The sequence below is a fragment of the Plecotus auritus genome (assembly GCF_963455305.1).
Source record: "Plecotus auritus genome assembly, chromosome: 6".
In the NCBI taxonomy this organism is placed as follows: domain Eukaryota; kingdom Metazoa; phylum Chordata; class Mammalia; order Chiroptera; family Vespertilionidae; genus Plecotus; species Plecotus auritus.
In genome coordinates this window covers 114,601,347-114,621,698 of record NC_137773.1, presented here as the reverse complement: position 1 = coordinate 114,621,698, position 20,352 = coordinate 114,601,347, and the positions used below count along the sequence as shown (strand labels likewise).

At 51.7% G+C, this 20,352-nt stretch overlaps 1 protein-coding gene across 43 annotated transcripts in view; it reads left to right on the top strand.

The window, feature by feature from the left end:
- Positions 1-20,352, top strand: part of ANK2 (ankyrin 2) — a 376,998-nt gene that overhangs the window by 195,221 nt on the left and 161,425 nt on the right. For 9 of the 43 annotated variants that reach the window (XM_080676452.1, XM_080676475.1, XM_080676476.1 and 6 more), the window contains exon 1: positions 1,935-2,342. The exons of 14 other annotated variants lie outside the window; for them this stretch is intronic. In XM_080676452.1, coding sequence (XP_080532578.1) covers positions 2,214-2,342 — 129 coding nt within the window. In that variant the 5' untranslated portion in view covers positions 1,935-2,213. Of the gene's footprint in view, positions 1-1,933; positions 2,343-20,352 lie in introns of those variants that run through there. 20 more of the 43 variants (XM_080676450.1, XM_080676449.1, XM_080676478.1 and 17 more) reach the window with 7 other exon arrangements.

Sequence of the window (20,352 nt, the reverse complement as noted above, 5' to 3'; positions counted from 1 at the left end):
CCCACAGGGAGACCAGGGAGGAGGCTCAGCCACAGTTCACTGGGACATCCACGGGTCTTGCTTGGTTGAAAACACTTTTTACAAAGTACTTAGAAGGAAAGAGAGTGCCTGGTGGTCGTCTTTGGTTTCCCCGGAACCACCTGGTTCCTGGCGACCGCTTGGACCCGCCACAGCTGAGGGAAGGTCCTAGAGAACGTCAGGGGCAGGTGTGATTGTTCTAGCGAGTGGCAGGCGGCCACCTGGTTCTGGACACACAGGAGCCCTCCCAGGCCCACGTGCTATCTTCCCAGGAAGCCTATGTGTGTTTCCTTGTAAATACGGACAAGATTTCCAGAGCGGGGGCGGAAAAGAGGGTGGTTTTTCCTTAGAAGTTGACTTCCCAGCTGCCCAGGCTAGAGAGGGCTATGACCCCCTCTGTCCTGTGGGCCAGAGGCGCCCCCTGTTGGCCACGCTTAGGGTGGTTCACCACTTTGATCTTTTTTTTTTAGTTAATATACTAGAGGCCTGGTGCATAGATTTGTGCACCAGTGGGTCCCTTGGCGTGGTCTGTGAGGATCAGGCTGAAACCGGCAGTCCAATACCGCCTGCCGCTCCTGCCTGCTGCTCTCACTCATCCTGGCCCTGCTGCACCTGCAGCTGCCACTGCTTGGCTTCTGGTGCCTGTGGGTCAGCTGAGGGGCACTCCCGCTGTGGGAGCACACTGACTACCAGGGGGCAGCTCCTGCATTGAGCATCTGCCCTCTGGTGGTCATTGCATGTCATAGCAACTGGTCAACCAGTGGTTTGGTCACTTAGCCTTTTATATATATAGATTTTTATTGATTTCAGAGAGGGAGAAGGAGAGAGAGATAGAAACATCAATGATGACAGAGAATCACTGATTGACTGCCTCCTGCACGCCCCACACTGGGGATCAAGCCCACAACCTGGGCATGTGCCCCATCGGGAATCAAACCCTGACCTCCTGGTTCACAGGTCGACTCTCTGAGCCACACCTGCCAGGCTTGACTGGCTTTGGATCAGATTGGTTCTCTCCTACCACTGAGTGCACCTGTTTCCTGTGGGGTATTTGCTTAACCTACTGCTTCCACCTTGTTTAGGTAAAAGAGAAAAATTCTACTTTATAATATAAGCTAAAACGTGTAGGGACCATGCCCAGCATGGAAAATGAGTGTTTTCCCTCCTAGGAGAGCTACTGTCTTATCTTCGTGTGGCACCCAAAACGCACCCTGACATCCTCCATGTGTCTGAGCAGGTGTGTCTCAGGGGTTGGGTTCCATCCAAAACCATCTTTTCTAAGAGTGCGTTGAATGTCACTTTACTTTTTTCTTAATGGGATACGTGTAGGAGGAGGTGGTGTATGGGGAGGGGCTCTCCCAGCCCACCCTGGCCCCGTGTCCTGACTGTCCAGAGCGTCCAGGGGTGTGTGATCAGGAAATGAGGGGCATCCCATCCGTCCGTGATAAAGCTGGTCAAGTCTGGGAATTTGGCAGGAAAGGGCGTGGGAATACTAGAAACCTCGCCTTCCTGGGCTCCCAGGTCCAGCCCCGTCTCCTTTCTCTGCGTCTCCCAGAGGGGACTTGCAGAAACCTCGCTGGGCGTTAATTTGGATTTAACAATACCCTGGGAATCCCTGAGTCCCCGCCTGCCTCCTGAGGATGCGTGGTTTTAGGCATCTCCTGCTCCCCCTCCCTCCCAGGCCTGTCCCTGCAGGATGGGCCCCCACCGGCCCCGCGTGGATCTGGAACCCGCCCGCCCACGCGCCCCGGGTCTGTGGCAGGTTTCCCGGCGGCGCCTCCTGAAGCCGCGTGATCCGTCCTTGCAGGCGCCTCGCACAGGCAGGGCCGGCGGCGGAGGCAGGGCTGTGCGCGCCCCGCACGGAGCCGCCGCGGGGAGGCCCGCAGTCTGCAGTCCGGGCCTGCGAGGCGGGGCTGCCGCAGTGACGCTCACGCGGGCCGCGCAGGAGCGCGCTCCGCCGGCCGTCCGCGGGGGAGCCGCTGCGCTCGCTGGGGCGCAAGCACCTGGAGGGGCAGGTGCTGTCGCTGCGGCCTGGGCGCTGCTGCCGCGGATGCTGCAGAGGCAGAGGCCGGACGCGCTGGGGGCGGAGCATCGCGGCGGCCACCGCCCGGGAAGCGCATCTGCGCGGCTGCCGCCACCTGGACCACAGGGACCGGGCGCTGAGCACCGCCCTGCTCCGCTGATCCCCCAGCAAAATGGCTCACGCTGCGGCTTCTATTAAAAAAGTTCGAGAGGCTGAACTGGAGGAGAAGGAGAAGATCCTTGAGAGGGAGAGGAAAAAGCAGCGGAAAAGCCCGCGGGAGCGCGCGGAGCGGAAAAGGAAGGTAGGAGGCGCGCTGACCTTCCCCGCTCGGCCCCTCGGCCCCGTAGGTCTGCAGGGCCCCGGCTACGCGTCGCCGCGGTCGGTCGGGCCTGGTCCGCGGCAGCGAGGCCGCGAGTGCAGCAGGCATGTGCCCCGGCTTCCCTGGCAAAGCAGAGGTGCCCCCCGCATCCCCTCCGTTATCTTCATTCAGCCTCGGGGCCCGCGGCTTCATTCTTGCGGGGGTCTGGGCACCCGCCGCAGGAGAAGGGGGTGCCGGGTCGGGGGAGGGCCCCCTGTCAGCCCCGCGCCTCCAGCTCGGGCTCATGGAGCTCTCTGCTTGGGAAGAGCAGCCTGTTTTAGTCATTTCCCCGACGCTGTTGTGTGTGAAGCTGCACTGAGGGTGCTGGGCGGCAAGCAGTGCCTCTAAGATTTTAACATTTCATTTGTAATTTTTCATTTTTTTGGTTTCCAGCATGACTCTCAGGATTTCTCTTTTCGGACGATAGCGTTACATGCCAGGACCAGGGTTAGAAGATGGGATGGTTGCTAGTCCCCTTTACATTCAGCTGTAGAATTATGGTCTCTTTTTAAATATTATTTTTCTTTCACATAGAGATAATCTTACAACTCGGTGGGCTGACATTTGCGTGAAGCCGGAAGCCTGGCTCCACGCAGGAAGCTCCCTGTGAAACGCCTTAATTAATGAAGTAGGTCAGGGCATCTTTCGGAGGATGCTGAGGGGCATATGGTGTTAGCGGAGCGGGAGCAGTGTTTGTACTCAAGCTGTTGCTAAGCGTTGCTCTCTCGCATGAGGGACCGGGTCTGTGTGCTCAACACTTCCTCTGCTCAGAGCCTGTGGTCCTTGTGTGCTAAAAGGGGGCTCCTTTTCTACTTGGGGGTCATCTGTGCCTTGTTTTTGGAAAGACACCTGAGGATCCCCCCATGGAGCTGAGTTCTCACTGACCAGGGACTCGGCACACATTGCCATGCCGCCACCCCTGAGGGCCAGTGACAGGCCCTAGGCCACGCACGTCATGCCTTAGCGAGCATTGTACTCTCCTGTTACACTGGCTGTCTGACCTCCAAGGCCTTGTTTCTGGGTGCATTTGTTCTTTCTTTTTTTGTTTTCTTTTGTTAACCCTCACCCGAAGATATTTTTCCATTGATTTTTGGAGAGAGTGGAAGAGAGAGGGAAGGACACAGAGAGAAATATCGATGTGAGAGAAACACATCGATTGGTTGCCTCTTGCATGCACCCTGACCAGGGCCCGGCTGGGGAGGAACCTGCAACGGAGGTATGTGCTCTAGACCAGAATCAAACGTGGGACCCTTCAGTTTGCAGACCGACGCTCTATCTACTGAGCCAAACCAGCCAGGGCTGTTTATTCTTTTCTGTGGTCTCAGAGGTCCTTGGACCTCTTCCCTGGCAGGGCTCTCTGCTTGCCAGGCCTCATTCTGGCTCCGATTTTCTCCCTGCCCACGGCTGCACGCACTTTCCCGGGTTGTACCACCTTCATCTCGTGTTCTCCACGCAGCCTGTCACTTCCTGGCCAGGACGCTGTCACGACCTAGTAACTTGCATCCCCAGAGGACCAGGCACACGCTGGGACGTCTCCTGCTCACCCTGGCCTGTTTCTCAGATCTGTACCCTTTTCTGTGCTGCATGACGATGGAAAACCTACGCTGTGACCATGGAAAAGTGCCAGTGGCTCGGATGCTGCATCGCTCTGAACAGAGTCCCACAGGGTAGGCGTGGCCATTGGTTAATCGTGTGGTCATGTGACAGGGTCCTCCCTGCTTCACATCTGGATGCTGTCCCTCGGCCAGACCCACGGGAAATGGGGGATCAGGGCGGATCACAGCACAGCTACTGCTTGTTCTTGTTCTGGTTTTCATACTCACCTGTGGGTGGTCCTCCCCTCCCACGGCAGAGGCAGGCACGCTGTGTGGGTGCTCACAGCTCGCGTAGGCTGAGCGTGGGGCTGGCTCTCAGCGGAACTGGGTTTATTTTCTAGATTCACATCCCTCCTCCCCTCGCCCCCCCCCCCCACGGCCACGGAGCCAGCTGTGAAATGTGGTTTGAGAGAAGAAAAAGGTGTCTCCTCATCATTCCTTAAGGTAGTTCGTGAGGAAATGGACACCGGATGGTGGCGGGTTAGTGGCTCTCTGGAGCTCCCTCCCAGAAAGTAACCGGAAGATTATTGTGCTGTGTGTCCTGGTGCCATTTTCTACTCATGGGCCCCTCAGCCATGCAGGTGCTGTGCATCACATAACGTGCACATTCATCTGTAATGTGTCCTTCAGACGAGCCTGCGTCCCCCAAAATTCAGGGAGGCCTGCCCCGCTGTAGATAAAAGCCAGCTGTAAAGCATAAAAAACAAAGAAGCTGATTTTGAAAACATTTTTCACTCAAGTGAAAATTATTAAGTAATAAAAACAAGTCAATTAAGTAGCCTCATATTTGGATTTATTTTTAATATTCTTATGTAGGCTTCCTGTTAATTAAAAATATATCTTTGCATTATGATCTTGTGCTCCTTTACATGTTTTAATAAATTTTAATTATTTGTGAACTTGAAACATGTTGCGAGCACGGCTGCAGTCCCTCTGCCCAGTCCTCCGGGCGTGGCTTTAAGTGGCCACAGTCACATCCTACGGGACCTGCTTTCAGTCGCATGAGAAGCAGACTTGATGGCAGGATAGTGCGTCCGGGCTCCTCAGTGCGCGCTGGACAGCTCACGTTGAGCTGGATGAGAACCCAATGTGTGCTGTGCTGTCCTACTCCTCGAGCTGGTCACAGTAAGCTGTGAGCAAATGGTCCACGGTGAAGATGAGTTGAAATGAACTAATCTAGCATTTATTTGCTTAAAAGACTCCATCGATGTTTTAGCTTTTCATAGGGAGAAGAGGCTGTTATTAGCTGACATTAATTTAAGTAATTTCTTTTTACGTCCAGATATCGTGTGTCCAGGGTAGGATCTAAGAGTTGTAGACTTGAGGATGCTGAAAGGAGCGGTTGACTTCATCAAATTTCTCACACGCTTGTGAGACTCATTGTAAAGAGAGATTTCAAGTAAAATGTTCTTTCCACAACCACATGCTATTTCTCAACTGCACTTTTTTTTTTTTAAATTTGGAAAATAAATAATTTTCAGGGGCTGGTTAAAAAACACACACACCCACACCCAAAATCCCATCCTTGAAAGCAAAGCATATCTTTAAATAATCTTCCTCATTTAAACAAAATGATCAGTTGTTTTCAAGTAAGTCGATATGTTCTCCATTTCTCAGCACGGACAACCCATTTTCCAAGACATCATAATGTCTGTGACACGCAGTGGGACTATCCCACATAAGAGGCCACGTGTACGACTTGTCCTTAGGACCCTAATACTTAAGAAACTTCCTACTAATTTAATTTTATGATGATGAAGCCCGCGCTCCTATTCCCTGTGAAAAGCTGATGATGTTATCAAGTACCAATGTGGCCCTGTGTCCACCCCTGATTCCATCCTGGGAGCAGCCCTGCCCATCACACGTTATGGAACTTGCTGAATCAGATGCAACTAGTTGGTGGCAGAGTTGGGATGGGAGCCCAGGCTCCAAAGTTCTTTGATGGAAAATAGGGGATGTGCATCCTTGGCCTGGTACCCACACTTAAGGTGGAGCCTAGTAACTCAACATTTAACTTGCCGATGCCTCACTTCTTCACCTGCAGCCACCTTCCTGCACCTAAAAGAATGTAGTTACTAAGAACAAAGTAGATGACATATCTGAGAGGAAGCTATATATACTTACGGTTGTGATTCTGTTGTAACTGCACCAAAATATTTCATGAGATTCCTTAGAAAATGAGCTATTAGAAGCCCGCATTTGCTTTTTAAATACAGCAATTGCCGTCAATGATGGACTGTGATTTTATCATCATTCTTTCCTATTTTTTTATTAGGACTTAAAAATGTGTTTGTATATCTGCATTTATGCAACCGACACAGAAAGGTGGTTTTGCGTGGGATAAAAGCAAACTTTCAAGTCCTTTTCATTGATTTTCATAGAGAAAGGTTCTGATCAGCTCTTTGCTTTTATGATGTTATTATTTTGGAGGGATTAAGGCTTATTATTTCTAGGACATCTTTGGGAGCCCCTCCCCCCATATTTTCCTGGTCTCTACTGCTTATTAAATTGATGACAATGAGAATACTTACTGAATATATACAATGGATTTATCACCAAGTTGCAAGGGGACATGGAGAGATGGAGATTTTTTAAAAATCCTCACATGAGGATATGCTTTTATGATTTAAGAGAAAGAAGAAGGGGAGTTGGAGGAGAGAGAGAGAGAGAAAGAGAGAGGGAGGGAGGGAGGGAGGGAATAAGGGGGGAAGAGAGAGAGAGAGAGAGAGAGGCATCGATTGATTACCTCCCATACACGCCCCAAACAGACAGGGATCAAACCTACAACCTGGCTATATGCCCTGTCTGGGAATTGAACCCGCCACCTTTTGGTGAACTGCATGATGCTCCAACCAAGAGCCGCCAGGCCCAGGCCGAGGTACAGATTTATAAAGTGATGGTAGTGGCACTCTTTTTGAAAACGGAAGGAAGTTTTATTTGCAAGTATGGAGAGGCACGTGCTGTCTAAGTGTTGAATCGTATTAAAGAATGAGTGGCAAATAGACCATACAGTGCTGGCCATGCCCACGTTACCTGGTGGCCTATGGGTGGCCCGTCGGGTGGGAGGAGCGTGGACAGCCCGGCGTCCGTCCGTCCATCCTGCCCGGAGTTTCTGGGCGCTCAGCAGCCTGATTCCGAAAAGAGCTCACACCAGGTTCTCAGCCCAGAACACGCACACAGATTTCTGGGCAGCAAACCAAATAGTGTTATCGTAAATACCACTCAGAACAGAACGAGTCGGCCTGTGTGACACATGCCTTCCAGACCCTCCACATGGAAAATCCCGGGAACGTTTTGAGAGCATCCAGTTGTCTTTCTGGAGCTCCTGTCACCCCGTCCACGTGGGAGCGCTTCCAGAACCCACGGCCATGGGAGGCCTGGGTGCCGCCCTCCGTGTAGACACTGGTCCTCATGAACCAGTGGCTACTGTGCATGGAGATGTCTGCATTTTGTTGATTTGCCTTCCCACTTGAGCAGAAATAAAAGGTTCCGACATACCTGTTTACATGTGGAGTCTGCCATAGAAACAGGATTTTTAATTTATATATAAATATATTTTTATTGATTTCAGACAAGAAGGGAGAGGGAGAGAGAGATAGAAGCATCAGTGATGAGAGAGAATCATTGATCGGCTGCCTCCTGCACACCCCACACTGGGGATCCAGCCTGCAACCTGGGCATGTGCCCTGACTGGGAATCAAACCTGAGACCCTTCAGTTTGCAGGCCGACACCCTATCCACTGAGCCACACCGGCTAGGGCAGAATCATGATTATTTAAAAACCCATTTTATTCTTCTTAACACTCCCTTCTATGTCCTTTTAACTCAACTCACAAACCCTGTCTTGGCATGAAACATCATTTTATACAAGCGACTTGCACTGTCAAGGGCACTCTGCCGGCGCAGGACGTCTGAGCTTTTATCAGGTTTGGATGATGAAGAAGCTCTTTCAACCACTGAGTGGGGGGCTAGCGACTAGCTTAGGGGACAGGCTGTCCAATGTGTGGGGCTGTGGCCCAAATAGTCCCAAGCATGTGGCTTGAGGTGGGTGTTGAAGGAGACTGATCAAAGGCAAATAGGATCTTAATTTTAAAGCTACAACCGAGTTTATTTTCGGAGTCTAAAATCTCTAAACACAACTCAGTGTAACTTTTTCCCTCCTTTTGTTTTATTAATCTGAGTTCATAGAAATGTTTTAATCTTTAAAAATCAAAAGTAATTCGTTAGTTACCGTTATTATCAAATTTTAACTTGATTAGTCACCTTATTCATCACTTTGGTAAAAACAATGCTATTTACAGCCCATTTTGACATCATGAAGAATACAGAAAATATTTTGTAGAAGTACTGTAGGAATCAGTGAAAACACAAGGAAATTAAGAATTCTACTCACACCATATTTAATGCTCTTTTTGTGTTTCTGTTTTTCTATGATGTCACCCTTTTTCATTTGTATTTCTCAAAATGATTTCTTCTTAACAAGGAAGACTTGCTTGTGCTTAGTGGTGGACACTGTCTATTAAGATAAAGAAGAGAACAGTGAAGCACTTCCGGAATTTTGGAGTTCTACCCGAACTGCTGGTGGGACCGGCAGCTCTTTGACCTGATCCTTTTGCTCCAGATCTGATGTGTGATTTTAAGTGTTTTTCATGGAAAATCTCATCCAAGCCATCTGGGTCCAGCCTGTTCATAGTATCAGAATCCTGGGGTGCACAGGAGAAAGTAGACTGGAATCTGTCTCTCCATCGTCTGTCTTGATTTATTTTATCTTATTTAAAAGCTTTTTACATTATAGCTGACATACAATCTTATATTAGTGTCAGGTGTACAACACAGTGAGTCAGCATTCATACACTGTACCACCTGGTTACCCGCTAAGTCTGTGACCGTCTGTCACATACACAGTTAGTGCCATATTGTTGCCTCTTTCCTGTGCTGAGCTTTCTATCCCTTGACCTGTTTTATACCTGAAGTTTATACTTTCAGTCCCGTCCCCTTTTCTCCCATCCCGCACCCCTCCCATCAGTGTGTTCTCCGTGTCTATGAGTTTGTTTCTGTCTTGTTTATTCCTTTGTTTTGCTCATTAGGGTCCACATATAAGTGAGATTACCCAGTATTTGTCTTTCCCTGTGTTACTTATTTCACTTAGCACAATGCCCTCTAGGTCCATCCAGGTCGTCACAATGACAAGATTTCATTCTTTTTTATGGCTAATCTTCCCCGGTATACATATACCCCACTTCACTCACTTGTTGTCTATTGGTGGGCACTTAGGTGCATCTGCTTTGTAAATAACGCTGCAGTGAATGGAGAGGTGCATGCATCTTTTTGAGTTAGTGTTTTTGTTTTCCTTGGATAAATACCAGAGGTGAAATTGCTGGGTCATATGGTAGTTCTATTTTTAATTTTTTGAGGAAACGCCATACTGTTCTCCACAGTGGCTGCACCAGTCTGCATTCCCACCAGCAGTGCAGCCTGCCAGCCTGATCACCCCCTAACCACTCCCCTGCCAGCCTGATTGATGCCTAACTGCTCCCCTGCCAGCCTGTTTGCCCCTAACTGCCCTCCCTTTTCTCCGCATCCTCGCCAGCACTTGTTTGTTGATTTATTGATGGTACCATTCTGACAGGTGTGAGGTGGGACCTCATTGTGGTTTTGATTTGTGTTTCCCTGGTGATTAGCGATGATGAACATCTTCTCGTGTGTGTGTGTGTGTGTGTGTGTGTGTGTGTGTGTGTGTGTGGCGGGGGGGGGGCATCTGTGTGTCTTCCTTGGAGAAAAGTCTATTCAGGTCCTTGGCCCATTTTTAAAGTGGGTTGTTTTAATTGTTTAATTTTGATATTGAGTTGTATGAATTCCTTATATATTTTGGATATTAATCTCTTATTGGATGTGTTGTTGGCTAATATCTTCCCTCATTCTGTAAATTGTCCTTTTGTTTTGTTAATGGTTTCCTTCGCTGTGCAGGAGCTTTTTAGTTCACTGTAATCCTGTTTGTTTACTTTTACTTTTGTTGCCTTTGCATGAGGAGAACTACCCGAAAACATATAAGACAGACGTCAAAGAGTTTACCGCCTAGGTTTTCTTCTAGGAGTTTTGTGGTTCCCGGTTTTACATTTAAGTGTTTAATCCATTTTGAGTTTATTTTTGCATATGGTGTAAGCAAAGAGTCTAGTGTCATTTTTTTCATGCATCTGCCCCATTTTCCCGACACCATTTATTAAGAGAGACTGTCTTGTCCCCGTTGTATGTTCTTGCCTCCATTGTCAGGTTACTTGGCCACATAGGCCTGGGTTTATTGGGCTGTCTATTCTGTTGCATTGATCTATGTGTTTATACTAGAGGCCCGGTGCACGAATTTGTGCATGGGTGTGGTCCCTTGGCCTGACCGGCGATCGAGGCCTATCGGGGGGGCCAGTTGGCAGTGGGGAGGGACCGCGGGAGGTTGGCCGGCTGGTCCCCCCATCAGGGCTGATCTGGGGGGCCAGGTGGGCCAGAGGGGGGAGGGGCCGTGAGAGGTTGGCCGGCCGGGCCCCCCATTGGGCTGATTGGGGGGGCTGAGCAGGTGAGGGGGGCCATGGGAGGTTGGCTAGCCAGGGGGGCGGGGCCGCGAGAAGTTGGCTGGCTGGGGGGAGGGGCAGTGGGAGGTTGGCTGTGGGAGTGCGCTGACCACCAGAGGGCAGCTCCTGCGTTGAGTGTCTGCCCCCTGGTGGTCAGTGCGCGCCATAGCGACTGGCCGATTGGTCATTCTGGTTTTTCAGTTGTAACAGTTGCTTAGGCTTTTATATATATACTAGAGGCCCGGTGCACGAAATTCGTGCACGGGGAGGGGGGGTGTCCCTCAGCCCTGCCTGCACCCTCTCCAATCTGGGATCCCTCTCACAATCCAGGACTGCTGGCTCCCAACTGCTCGCCTGCCTCCTTCCTGATTGCCCCTAACAGCTTCTGCCTGCCAGCCTGATCACCCCCTAACCACTCCCCTGCCAGCCTGATTTATGCCTAACTGCTCCCCTGCCAGCCTGTTTGCCCCTAACTGCCCTCCCCTGCAGGCCTGGTCACCCCTGACTGCCCTCCCCTTCAGGCCTGGTCTCCCGCAACTGCTCTCCCCTGCAGGCCTGGGTCACCCCCAACTGCCGTTCCCTGCCGACTTCATCACCCCCAACTTCCCTCCTTGCTGGCCTGGTTACCCCTAACTACCCTCCCCTGCTGGCCTGATCACCCACAACTGCCCTCCCTTGCAGGCCTGGTCCCTCCCAACTGCCCTCCCCTGCTGGCCATCTTGTGGTGGCCATCTTGTGTCCACATGGGGGCAGCCATCTTTAACCACATGGGGGCAGCCATCTTGTGTGTTGGAGTGATGGTCAATTTGCATATTACTCTTTTATTAGATAGGATATAGACATTTTTTAAAGCCCCCTGTGATTCCACCCAGAATTGGAGGACACTGGAGTAAATACTTCCACTTCCACCAGCCCCTGTGCCCTGTCTTTGCTTTTGGAGCGACAACAGATAGACTTCTAATGATGGTTATGACCCTAAGTTGCCGTTGAGAACATTTCCTGTGTGCAGATAAGAGACACTCCAGCAACATTTGAAAGTTAATGAGGCTAATTGGTCCACCTAATAGCAATTACTTCTGAGCAGGGAGAGTGGGAGGGTGTTTAGAGAGAAGCTCTAAGGCTTTGTGTTCTGCATCTGACTATTCTGCCCAAATGGAATGATCTTCAGGAACGAGGCGTGTGCGTGAGCTTCAGGTCCCTGGGCTCAGAGAGTCCCGAGAAGTCTCCAAGCTCAGTCCTCGAAGGAAGCCACCAGATGGTGGTTCACAGTCTGCTCTGTGTTGGGATAAATCCAGGGAGTGTCCGGGGATTGAACGGGTAGCTGAGCTGCCTTGGCGACCTCAAGCCTTTAGAGATGTGGGCACTGGGGAGCTAACACAAGTCAACAGCTATGTTTCTCATCCCCGGCTTGGGTAGATTTTTCTGTATCTTTTCAAAGTTTGATAAAATGACATGGATGTTGGTGAGGAAGAAGCAACAAGCAGCTCACCAAGCAGTTGTCTCCCCCAGTTCGCCAGATGTTCCTGTTCCATGTCTCTAACTCTCCACTTCCTACGGAGCCCGGGGTTTCATGTGTGTTTCGTCTTTTGCACGAATATTTTCCTGGCTGCTCTCTCACGCCCTCCCTGGCTCACGCAGCCCTCACAGCAGCCGGAAGGGCATCCCCATGGGTCACACGGGCTTCTGGGACCCTCAAGCACCTATTCCACCCATCCCTCACTGCCCAGTCACCTTCCCATGAGAGGCTCACTGTGGTGCGACGAAGCCTTTCTCCGGAGACACCCTTTCTGTGTGCACCGTTGCTGTGCTGCTCATAGCACAGGGCAGAGCAGGAGGGAGCAGTGCCTGTGGCATTGGGAGGAGAAGGTCATGGGGACAATTACAGACACGCTAACCTGGTCGTTACTTGGTGACGAGTGATATGCTATTTCCCATTCATACATGTTTCTTGGCTTTATATATGTACTAGTGCACATTGAAAGGCAATTCATTAGAAGGTGGCTGGTGGGGCGGGACTGGGTGAGATGGGCTGGACATACCCTGGAGCCAACCTCCCGTGGTCCCTCCCTGGCTGGCCACACCTGGGGTGGCGCCGTGGCTCAAAGGATGTCGGCGGAGTGAGCGGGGTCCCTCCGGCAGGTGGGGTCCCTCGGCTTAGCCGGCGGGGATTGGGCCGAAACCTGCAGTCTGACATCCCCTGAGGGGTCCTGGAGTGCGAGTGGGCACCTGCAAAGTTGCTGTCTACAGGTTGGGGAACACAAACCAAGTGTGCAGTAAACCAGATTCGGGGCTGACAGTGCCCTAGCAACAACATAACCCATGGCCGAAGGTGGAATCACGCAGCCTTGTGAGGAATCGGGCTCCCTCCTCTCTGGTTTCAGGGTGCGTCACCTGAGAACCACTGCTGCCAAGTCACTGCAGCTCAGCAGCTCCTGTGTTAAGTGTCTGCCCCCTAGTGGTCAGTGTGCGTCATAGCAACCGGTTGGACGGAGGGAGGGACACTTAGCACATTAGCCTTTTATATATACAGTTTTGCACAAAAACCTGTTCATTGCCAATTTTATATAACTCACTCCTTTATAGTTGGCTCAAAAAAAGGCCACGTTAAGACTGGCAGTGGCCTCTCTTTTTGTGTCTTGATGTGGATAATGATGGCTTTTCCAAGTGTCTATTTTTCCAAGGAGCTATTTAACCTTGAGGTTAAATTTTAAAAAGTACATTGACGTCACAAACATGAACGCAAATAATTTACTTTAGTTTTATTATTTTGCAGTCAGATCAAGTGTTACCTTTGCCCTGGAGCTCCGTTTAGCTGCCCACCTTCCCAGCCGCTCAGCCCGAGGCGGATGGACATGGGTTTGGTTGTGAAGAAGAGGCAGCGTAGTGGCGAGCACGGATTCATTCAATACGTGATATTTACACACAATTACCCAGCACTTTTAACGCCCAAAACACAAGTTCATGAGACCCGGGTTTAACTTTAAGCACTAACTGTGACCGGGCCTTGCTTTTTTGTCTGTAAGATGCTGAGGCCCTGCGAGCTGGAAGAATTGTTGGTGGGTGTGATTCGGCACTGTCTCTGCTTCTCTTCACCTTTATAAATGACTGAGGCAGTCCATGGAGTCTCTATGTTTTCCTTTATTTACTGTGACTGTTTCTGACCTGACATGGGGGTACCTTTGTGCAGGGAGCGCAGATCCCTGGGAATGGGCCCGTTCACAGATAGCAACAATACCTGGTATTCGGGCCATTCGGTTGGACTTGAGGCTGTCTGTTTTTGACAACATGATGCAAGTTTTCTTTACGAGGCCTTGAATCCGTACGCTTTTACCTGGTGGGAGAAATAGCGAAGGAAAGACTTGCTGTTGTGGAATTGGAATATTCTGGGCGATGCTGAAGCAGAACATGGAGGCGAGAGGCCTGCGGAGTGGTGCGGGGGTTTCTGTGTGTTTCAGATGCTAATTTGAGTCATTTTGCAGGAAGGAGTTTACTGTGGTTCCCTTACTCACTTTTTAAAATACTTTTATTGATTTCAGAGAGGAATGGAGAGGGAGAGGGAGAGAAACATCAATGATGAGAGAGAATCATGGATCGGCTATCTCCTGCATACCCCACATAGGGGATCGAGCCTGCAACCCGGGCCTGTGCCCTGACCGGGATAAGAACCGTGACCTCCTGGTTCATAGGTCGACGCTTGACCATGGAGCCACACCAGCCAGGTCCCTTATTTTCCATGAAGTCCTCTGTGTCCCACTGGCACCAGGACTCACAGCCCACAGAAACCCCAAAGTGTCCGTCACTTTGCAGATTGTCTGGGGGGGGGGGGCGGGGTTACACTTTCCTCCTGGTGTTTCCATGTAAAGGTACCCCAGCCACTCGCACTCAGTCCCTGCGCAGCGGGGTGACATGCAGCTTGAGGCTTCCAGGGTGGGGGGGTGGGGTAGGGGTTCCTCCTCTAACTGGGCCAGGTGCCGAATTAAACTGTGTCACACCCGCCAGCAACTGGGACCCATGAGGTGTAAGTGGGGCAGGTCACCTGGAGACAGAAACGCCTGTGAGGGTGGAGGCCTCTGAGGAGTTGTGAGCTTTGTTCTGTCCAGGGAGGTCGTTTAGGTCCTAAACTTTAGGAGACGTGGGCCTCATGATGCTGGGTGGGCGTGGGAGTGTGTGCGGGTGGGGAGACAGGTGGGCGCTGGGCGGGCGTGGGAGTGTGCGTGGTGGGGGAGCGCGAGCTGTTGGGCAGGGACCGAGGCAGGTGACAGGCCCCGGGCCGAGGCCACTCTGACCACAGACACGGTCACATCTTGGAGGGGCTTGCGCAGCATGAAGCAGCGCACTGACCGCCCATCACAGGCAGCATTTCGGGAGGCCCTGCTGCTGCCCTGGGAGGCTGCGCTGGAGGCGGGAGGCTTCGTGAGGCGATGAGATGAGAAGCCTTTGCCACCAGAGGAAGCTCGCGGGGGTGCGACCTCTGTGGCTGCGGTTGGCCTTCCCCTCAGGCCTTCTGAGTCTGGGTTCCCCGCAGGTTTGGGGGTGGGCGTGGGATGCTCAGGAAACAGCTTAGTCACCCCACCCACTGGACTTCAAACTTCTGTGAAACACGATCAAGCAAGAAACTCAGACAATCAGGCTTCCTGGTTTCGCCTGCGTCCCCACGGGGCAGCAGAAGCTCTTGCAGATCCTACTTGTTCATTCTCTTCTCTCTGTGCTGGGGGAGGCATTCCCAGGGGCCACCTCCCACGCGCGATCCTTCCTGCTTCCTGCGAGTGCAGAGCCGCCGGTCAGGTCACACGATGCTGGTAAAGACTTCAGATGGAGTGAAGACTTGCATTTCTCTCTGGGTGGGTAGTGACGGTTAGTGTCCCGGGAGAAGCCCAGAGAGACTCGACGGGCTGTGCTGGGCTTTCATCTCAGGCGTGCGGCCTTCATGCCACCTGCGAGGGGTAACCGGGCGGGGGGACAACACCCAGGGGACACCGAGGAGCCGAATAGCAGCAGGGCCGGGAGAGCAGTAGTCGAGAATGAAACTGACCACCCAGAGAGCCTGCGGAGGGAGGAGGGCTCAGTGGAACAACAATTAAGAGGCCGTGGCAGGTTCTGTGATGATGTAAGACTGGGAGGATGTGGGGATTGAGGTCATGGGCGGCAGGGCAGTAATCCGCAGTAATCCCAGAGGCAACACTTGGATTGGAGGAGCCGCACAGGGAACTGGGGCAGGATGGGGGAAGGCGCAGAGGGACTCGGTGCACTTCAGCGACATTCCACAATGGTGGTGTCTTGGACAGAAGCAACCGTTTTAGGCGTGAACACCTTCTCTCCCATGTGTCTTCGTGCGGGAGGCCTGACCTGCCCAGCGTCCTGCTGGGCTCCTCCGCCTTGGGTTTCCTTCCTGTAAATCAGGGTTAATAATAATTAACTCTAATAATTAACAATTAGATATCACAGAGTAGTTGTAAAGGTTAAAATGAAACCATGTTTGCCCGGCCATTGTGGCTCAGTGGTTGAGCATTGACCTATGAGCCAGGAGGTCAGGGTTCGATTCCCAGTCAGGCCACATTCCAGGGTTGTGGGCTCAATCCCCAGTGTGGGGTGTGCAGGAGGCAGCCAATGTATGACCCTCTCTTATCATTGACATTTCTATCTCTCCCTCTCCCTTTCTCTCGGAAATCAATAAAAACATCTATAATAATAAAAGCATAATATGCTAATTAGCCGGATGACCTTCTGGACGAAGCCAGGGCTGTGAGGGAAGCCAGGGTCCCGGGTGCCAGAGGGAAGCCTGTGCCAGCAGCCGGGGGAAGGAAGGCCTATTGCATGAATTTTGTGCATCGGGCCTTTATCCTAGCTAATAAAAGAGAAATATGCAAATTGACAATTATTCCAAGACACAAGATGGCCGCCCCCATGTGGCCAAAGATGGCTGCCCCCATGTGGACACAAGATGGCCGCCACAAGATGGCTGGCAGGGGAGGACAGTTAGGGAGGGGCCAGGCCTGCAGGTGAAGGCAGTTAGGGGTAACCAGTTAGGGGAGGGCAGTTGTGGGCAGTTGTGGGTGACCAGGCCAGCAAGGGAGGGCAGTTGGGGGGGACCAGGCCTACAGGGGAGTGCAGTTTTGGGGGGCCAGGCCTGCTGGGGAAGACAGTTGGAGGAGACCCAGGCCTGCAGTGGAGGGCAGTTAGGGGTGACCAGGCTGGCAGGGGAGGGCAGTTAGGGGTGACCAGGCCTGCAGGGGAGGGCAGTTAGGGGCAATCGGGCTGGCCAGGGAGCAGTTCGGCGTTGATCTGCCTGGCAGGGGAGTGGTTTGGGGGTGATCACGTTGGCAGGCAGAAGCAGTTAGGGGCAATCAGGCAGAGGCAGGCGAGCGGTTGGGAGCCAGCAGTCCTGGATTGTGAGAGGGATGTCCAACATCCCTCTCGGGGTCCCAGATTGGAGATGGTGCAGGCTGGGCTGAGGGACACGCCCAACCCCCGTGCATGAATTTTGTGCACCGGGCCTCTAGTATATATATATATATATAAAAAATAAAATGAAACCATGTTTGAAAGCACCAGACACATGAAAATATTAGTGATTATGCCACCAGATTCCTCTCTTTTGATGTGGGGAAGAAGGAAAGGAAATATATTAACCTACCCAAAGGTTTAGACATGTCTGAGCTCATCGTTTGTGGCAGGCTGGCAGGGAGGCATGGAGAAGTGCCGTGTGTGCGTGCGTGCTGGCTCTGGCCCGAGGCTGTGGCACAGCAAGCCTCGTGGAGAGGAGTAGTGTAGCCGAGGTCTCCTCCGAGTATCGCTTCCCAGGAGAAGGAACTGGAACTCCAGGGGAAATGACTGATTCAAGGAAGAAAGTGATGAAAAAGACAGTGTGGCAACCTGAAGGCACTGCCGTGACCTTCTACAGAGAAATTGGATCGACATAATAAAAATGAAAGGAATGTCCTGGCCGGTGTGGCTCAGTGGTTGGAGCGTCTGCCTGTGGACTGGAGGGTCGTGGGTTCCATTCCTGGTCTGGGGCACATACCTTGGTTGCAGTGGGTTGCAGGTTCCCCAGCCCCAGTAGGGGTGTGTGCGGAGACAACCAATTGATGTGTCTCTCTCACGTCAGTGTTTCTCTCTCTCTCTCTCTCTCCCCCCCTCCCTCTCCCTCTCTCTCCCCACCTCCTCCCTCCTTCAGGAGATGTTTAAAATTTTTTTAAATGAAAGGAATGAATTATAACTCAGAATAAAATAAATACATAGGAGTCCATAGTAACAGAAATAAATATTGAATAAAGAAATAAATAGGAAGGGAGAATTTCATTGAACAAATCTGGAAGAATTGTGTGAATTATAGTGGATCCACAGGCGCAGAATCAACAGCAATCTAGCCTGGGTTTAGCTCAACTATCAAAAGTTCTACAAGGGACCTGTTTTTGCTACGGAATTCAGTAAAAATTAACTGATTTGTGTCTAAGTCTTCATAGAGAGGAAACCCTGGAAGACACAATGACCGTGCATAGTTTCAAATAACTGCTCTCTCTCCCGACATACTCAGAAACGGAGGTTGTACTATGATATTTTAAATAATTTATTTTAAAGATATGATGGAGTTATTAATGCAAAACAGTTATTTTGATGTTTTGCTCTGAATGCATTTCCGTAGGGTTTTACATAAAGTAATGTTTACGGAGAAGGCGCTGGAGAATTTCTGTGGGACAGCGGGTGGTGGGCCCGCGTGGGCAGAGCAGGACTTGCTCATGATGGTGCTTCTCCACGATCTGGCGTGGGTGCTGTTGGCACTGAGGCAATAATCTTATTTTTCCGTCTTATTTCTGAGCACTTTCGGAGTAACATAGTAACTTAAAAGGTCCCTCTTTTGGTAAAGGGTGGAGGTATATTTATTTACTTGGTGACGTTACACATGTAATATATAAAATAGCAACAAAACGTGCTGAGACTTTTCCTCTTCCGCCTGGTGTACAAAGTCGCAATGTTACAGTGTTTGAGTGATGTGGGGATTGGCTCCTGGCTGCTCCTCGGTAACTGACACCCCACGGATCTGGGGGAACCCGGACACCATGCGTGTGGTGTCTGTTTCAGGGCTGACGACCTGTAACGGCTGTTGTTCTCTGCTGGGCGTGAGAGTAACTTTCTCTTTCACTCGCCACACCTGACTCTCTAAGGCGCTCAGGGGAGCGGCTGCCCTGTGGACGGTAGTGAATCACGCCTGGCCCTCCATGAAGCCCACAAGTCCCTGGCTAATGGCTCTGCGGATGGGCTGCCCCCTCGGTCAGCTTCTCCTTCCCACGCCCCCTCGCCCAGAGCTGGTTTGGTGAAGTGTGTGAGTGTGTACCGTGGGCTCACTCCTGATGCTCAGTCCTCAGTATTAACCGAATGCGTGACGCTGTTGTGAGAGGAGCGTGTGTTTGAACAGCCTCCTCTTGCATATGGGACCCTGAGGAGGGACTCCCAAGTACTTGTGCTCACACTGCGGGCAGGTCGTCCGGTGAGTGACCCCGTGGCCCAGTGGGGACTCATGGGGCCTCCCCGGGCGGGGCTTCAGTTCTCCCCGGACTCAGCCCGTGCACGTCGGGGTTTAGTGCACACGGCGAGGACACGTCCTACAAGAGTGGCCTGTGCACGTGTCCTGGGTCTGACCAGCGTGCTGGGCCCACAGTGACACGGATTTGCTTCCTGTGTCCTGTCCCCACTGCCTGGCACACCAAAGACGCCTGACTGATGCAAACATCAAATTCCTGTTGTTGGGCCCTAAACGCCAATGGTCTCGAGTCAGTCTTCTGATTCAGACCTGGAAGAGTGGTTGTTTGGGCAACACCTGGAGGCAGAACCGAGCAAGCCCCAGGGGCAGCATGTGACTGTGAGCGGCCCTTCTCAGTAGCATCGGCTGCCAGGAGAGTGCGGGCTGGGAAGGACAGGCAGCACATTTTCTGGAGAAATGGTTTTTATCTTCCTTTGTACAGTCTTATTTATTTGTTAGTTTGTTAATCCTCACCCAAGGATATTTTCCCCCATTGATTTTTTTAGAGAGAGTGGAAGGGAGGGGGAGAGATAGAGAGACACATGGATTGGTTGCTCCCACACGTGCCCTGACTGGTGCCATGGATCGAGCCTGCCACCCAGGTTCGTGCCCTTGACCAGAATCGAACCCGAGACCCTTCAATCCATGGGCCAACACTCTAACCACTGAGCAAAACTGGCGAGGACAGTACCATTCACATTTAAACGTTAATACACTGTGTCTGCATCTTTTTTTCTCTTTATTTTGTCATTATTTTTTCAAATATATTTTCTTGTTTCAGAGAGGAAGGGAGAGGGAGAGAGAGAAATATTGATGATGAGAGTCATTGGTCGGCTGCCTCCTGCACGCCCCACATTGGGGATTGAGCCTGCAACCCAGGCATGTGCCTTGACTGGGAATCTAACTGTGACCTCCTGGTTCATAGGTCGATGCTCAGCACTGAACCACGCCGGCCGGGCAGGGCCAGTGCGTTTTCATTAAAGATGGGGATCAGACCCCTCCGGGCAGTAGTGAGAGTGGGCCGTGCAGACCACAGCTCCAGGGCCGAGGCCTGTCCTGTCCTCTGAGCTCAGTTACCTTCAGTGCTGTGGGGCACACAGGTCAAGGTCGTGACCTCACAGAACAGCAGAGCACGAGGAAGTGTCTTGGGGCCACAGGAAACGTGAGTGCCGTCCTGAGCCGTTGCGGCTTCCAGAACAGGAGCTTATGGTGGTGGGTTTGGACAGGGGCTTCCTCGGAGCAGCTCATGTTGAGGTAGGTTCTTCTTTGAGGATCACCCT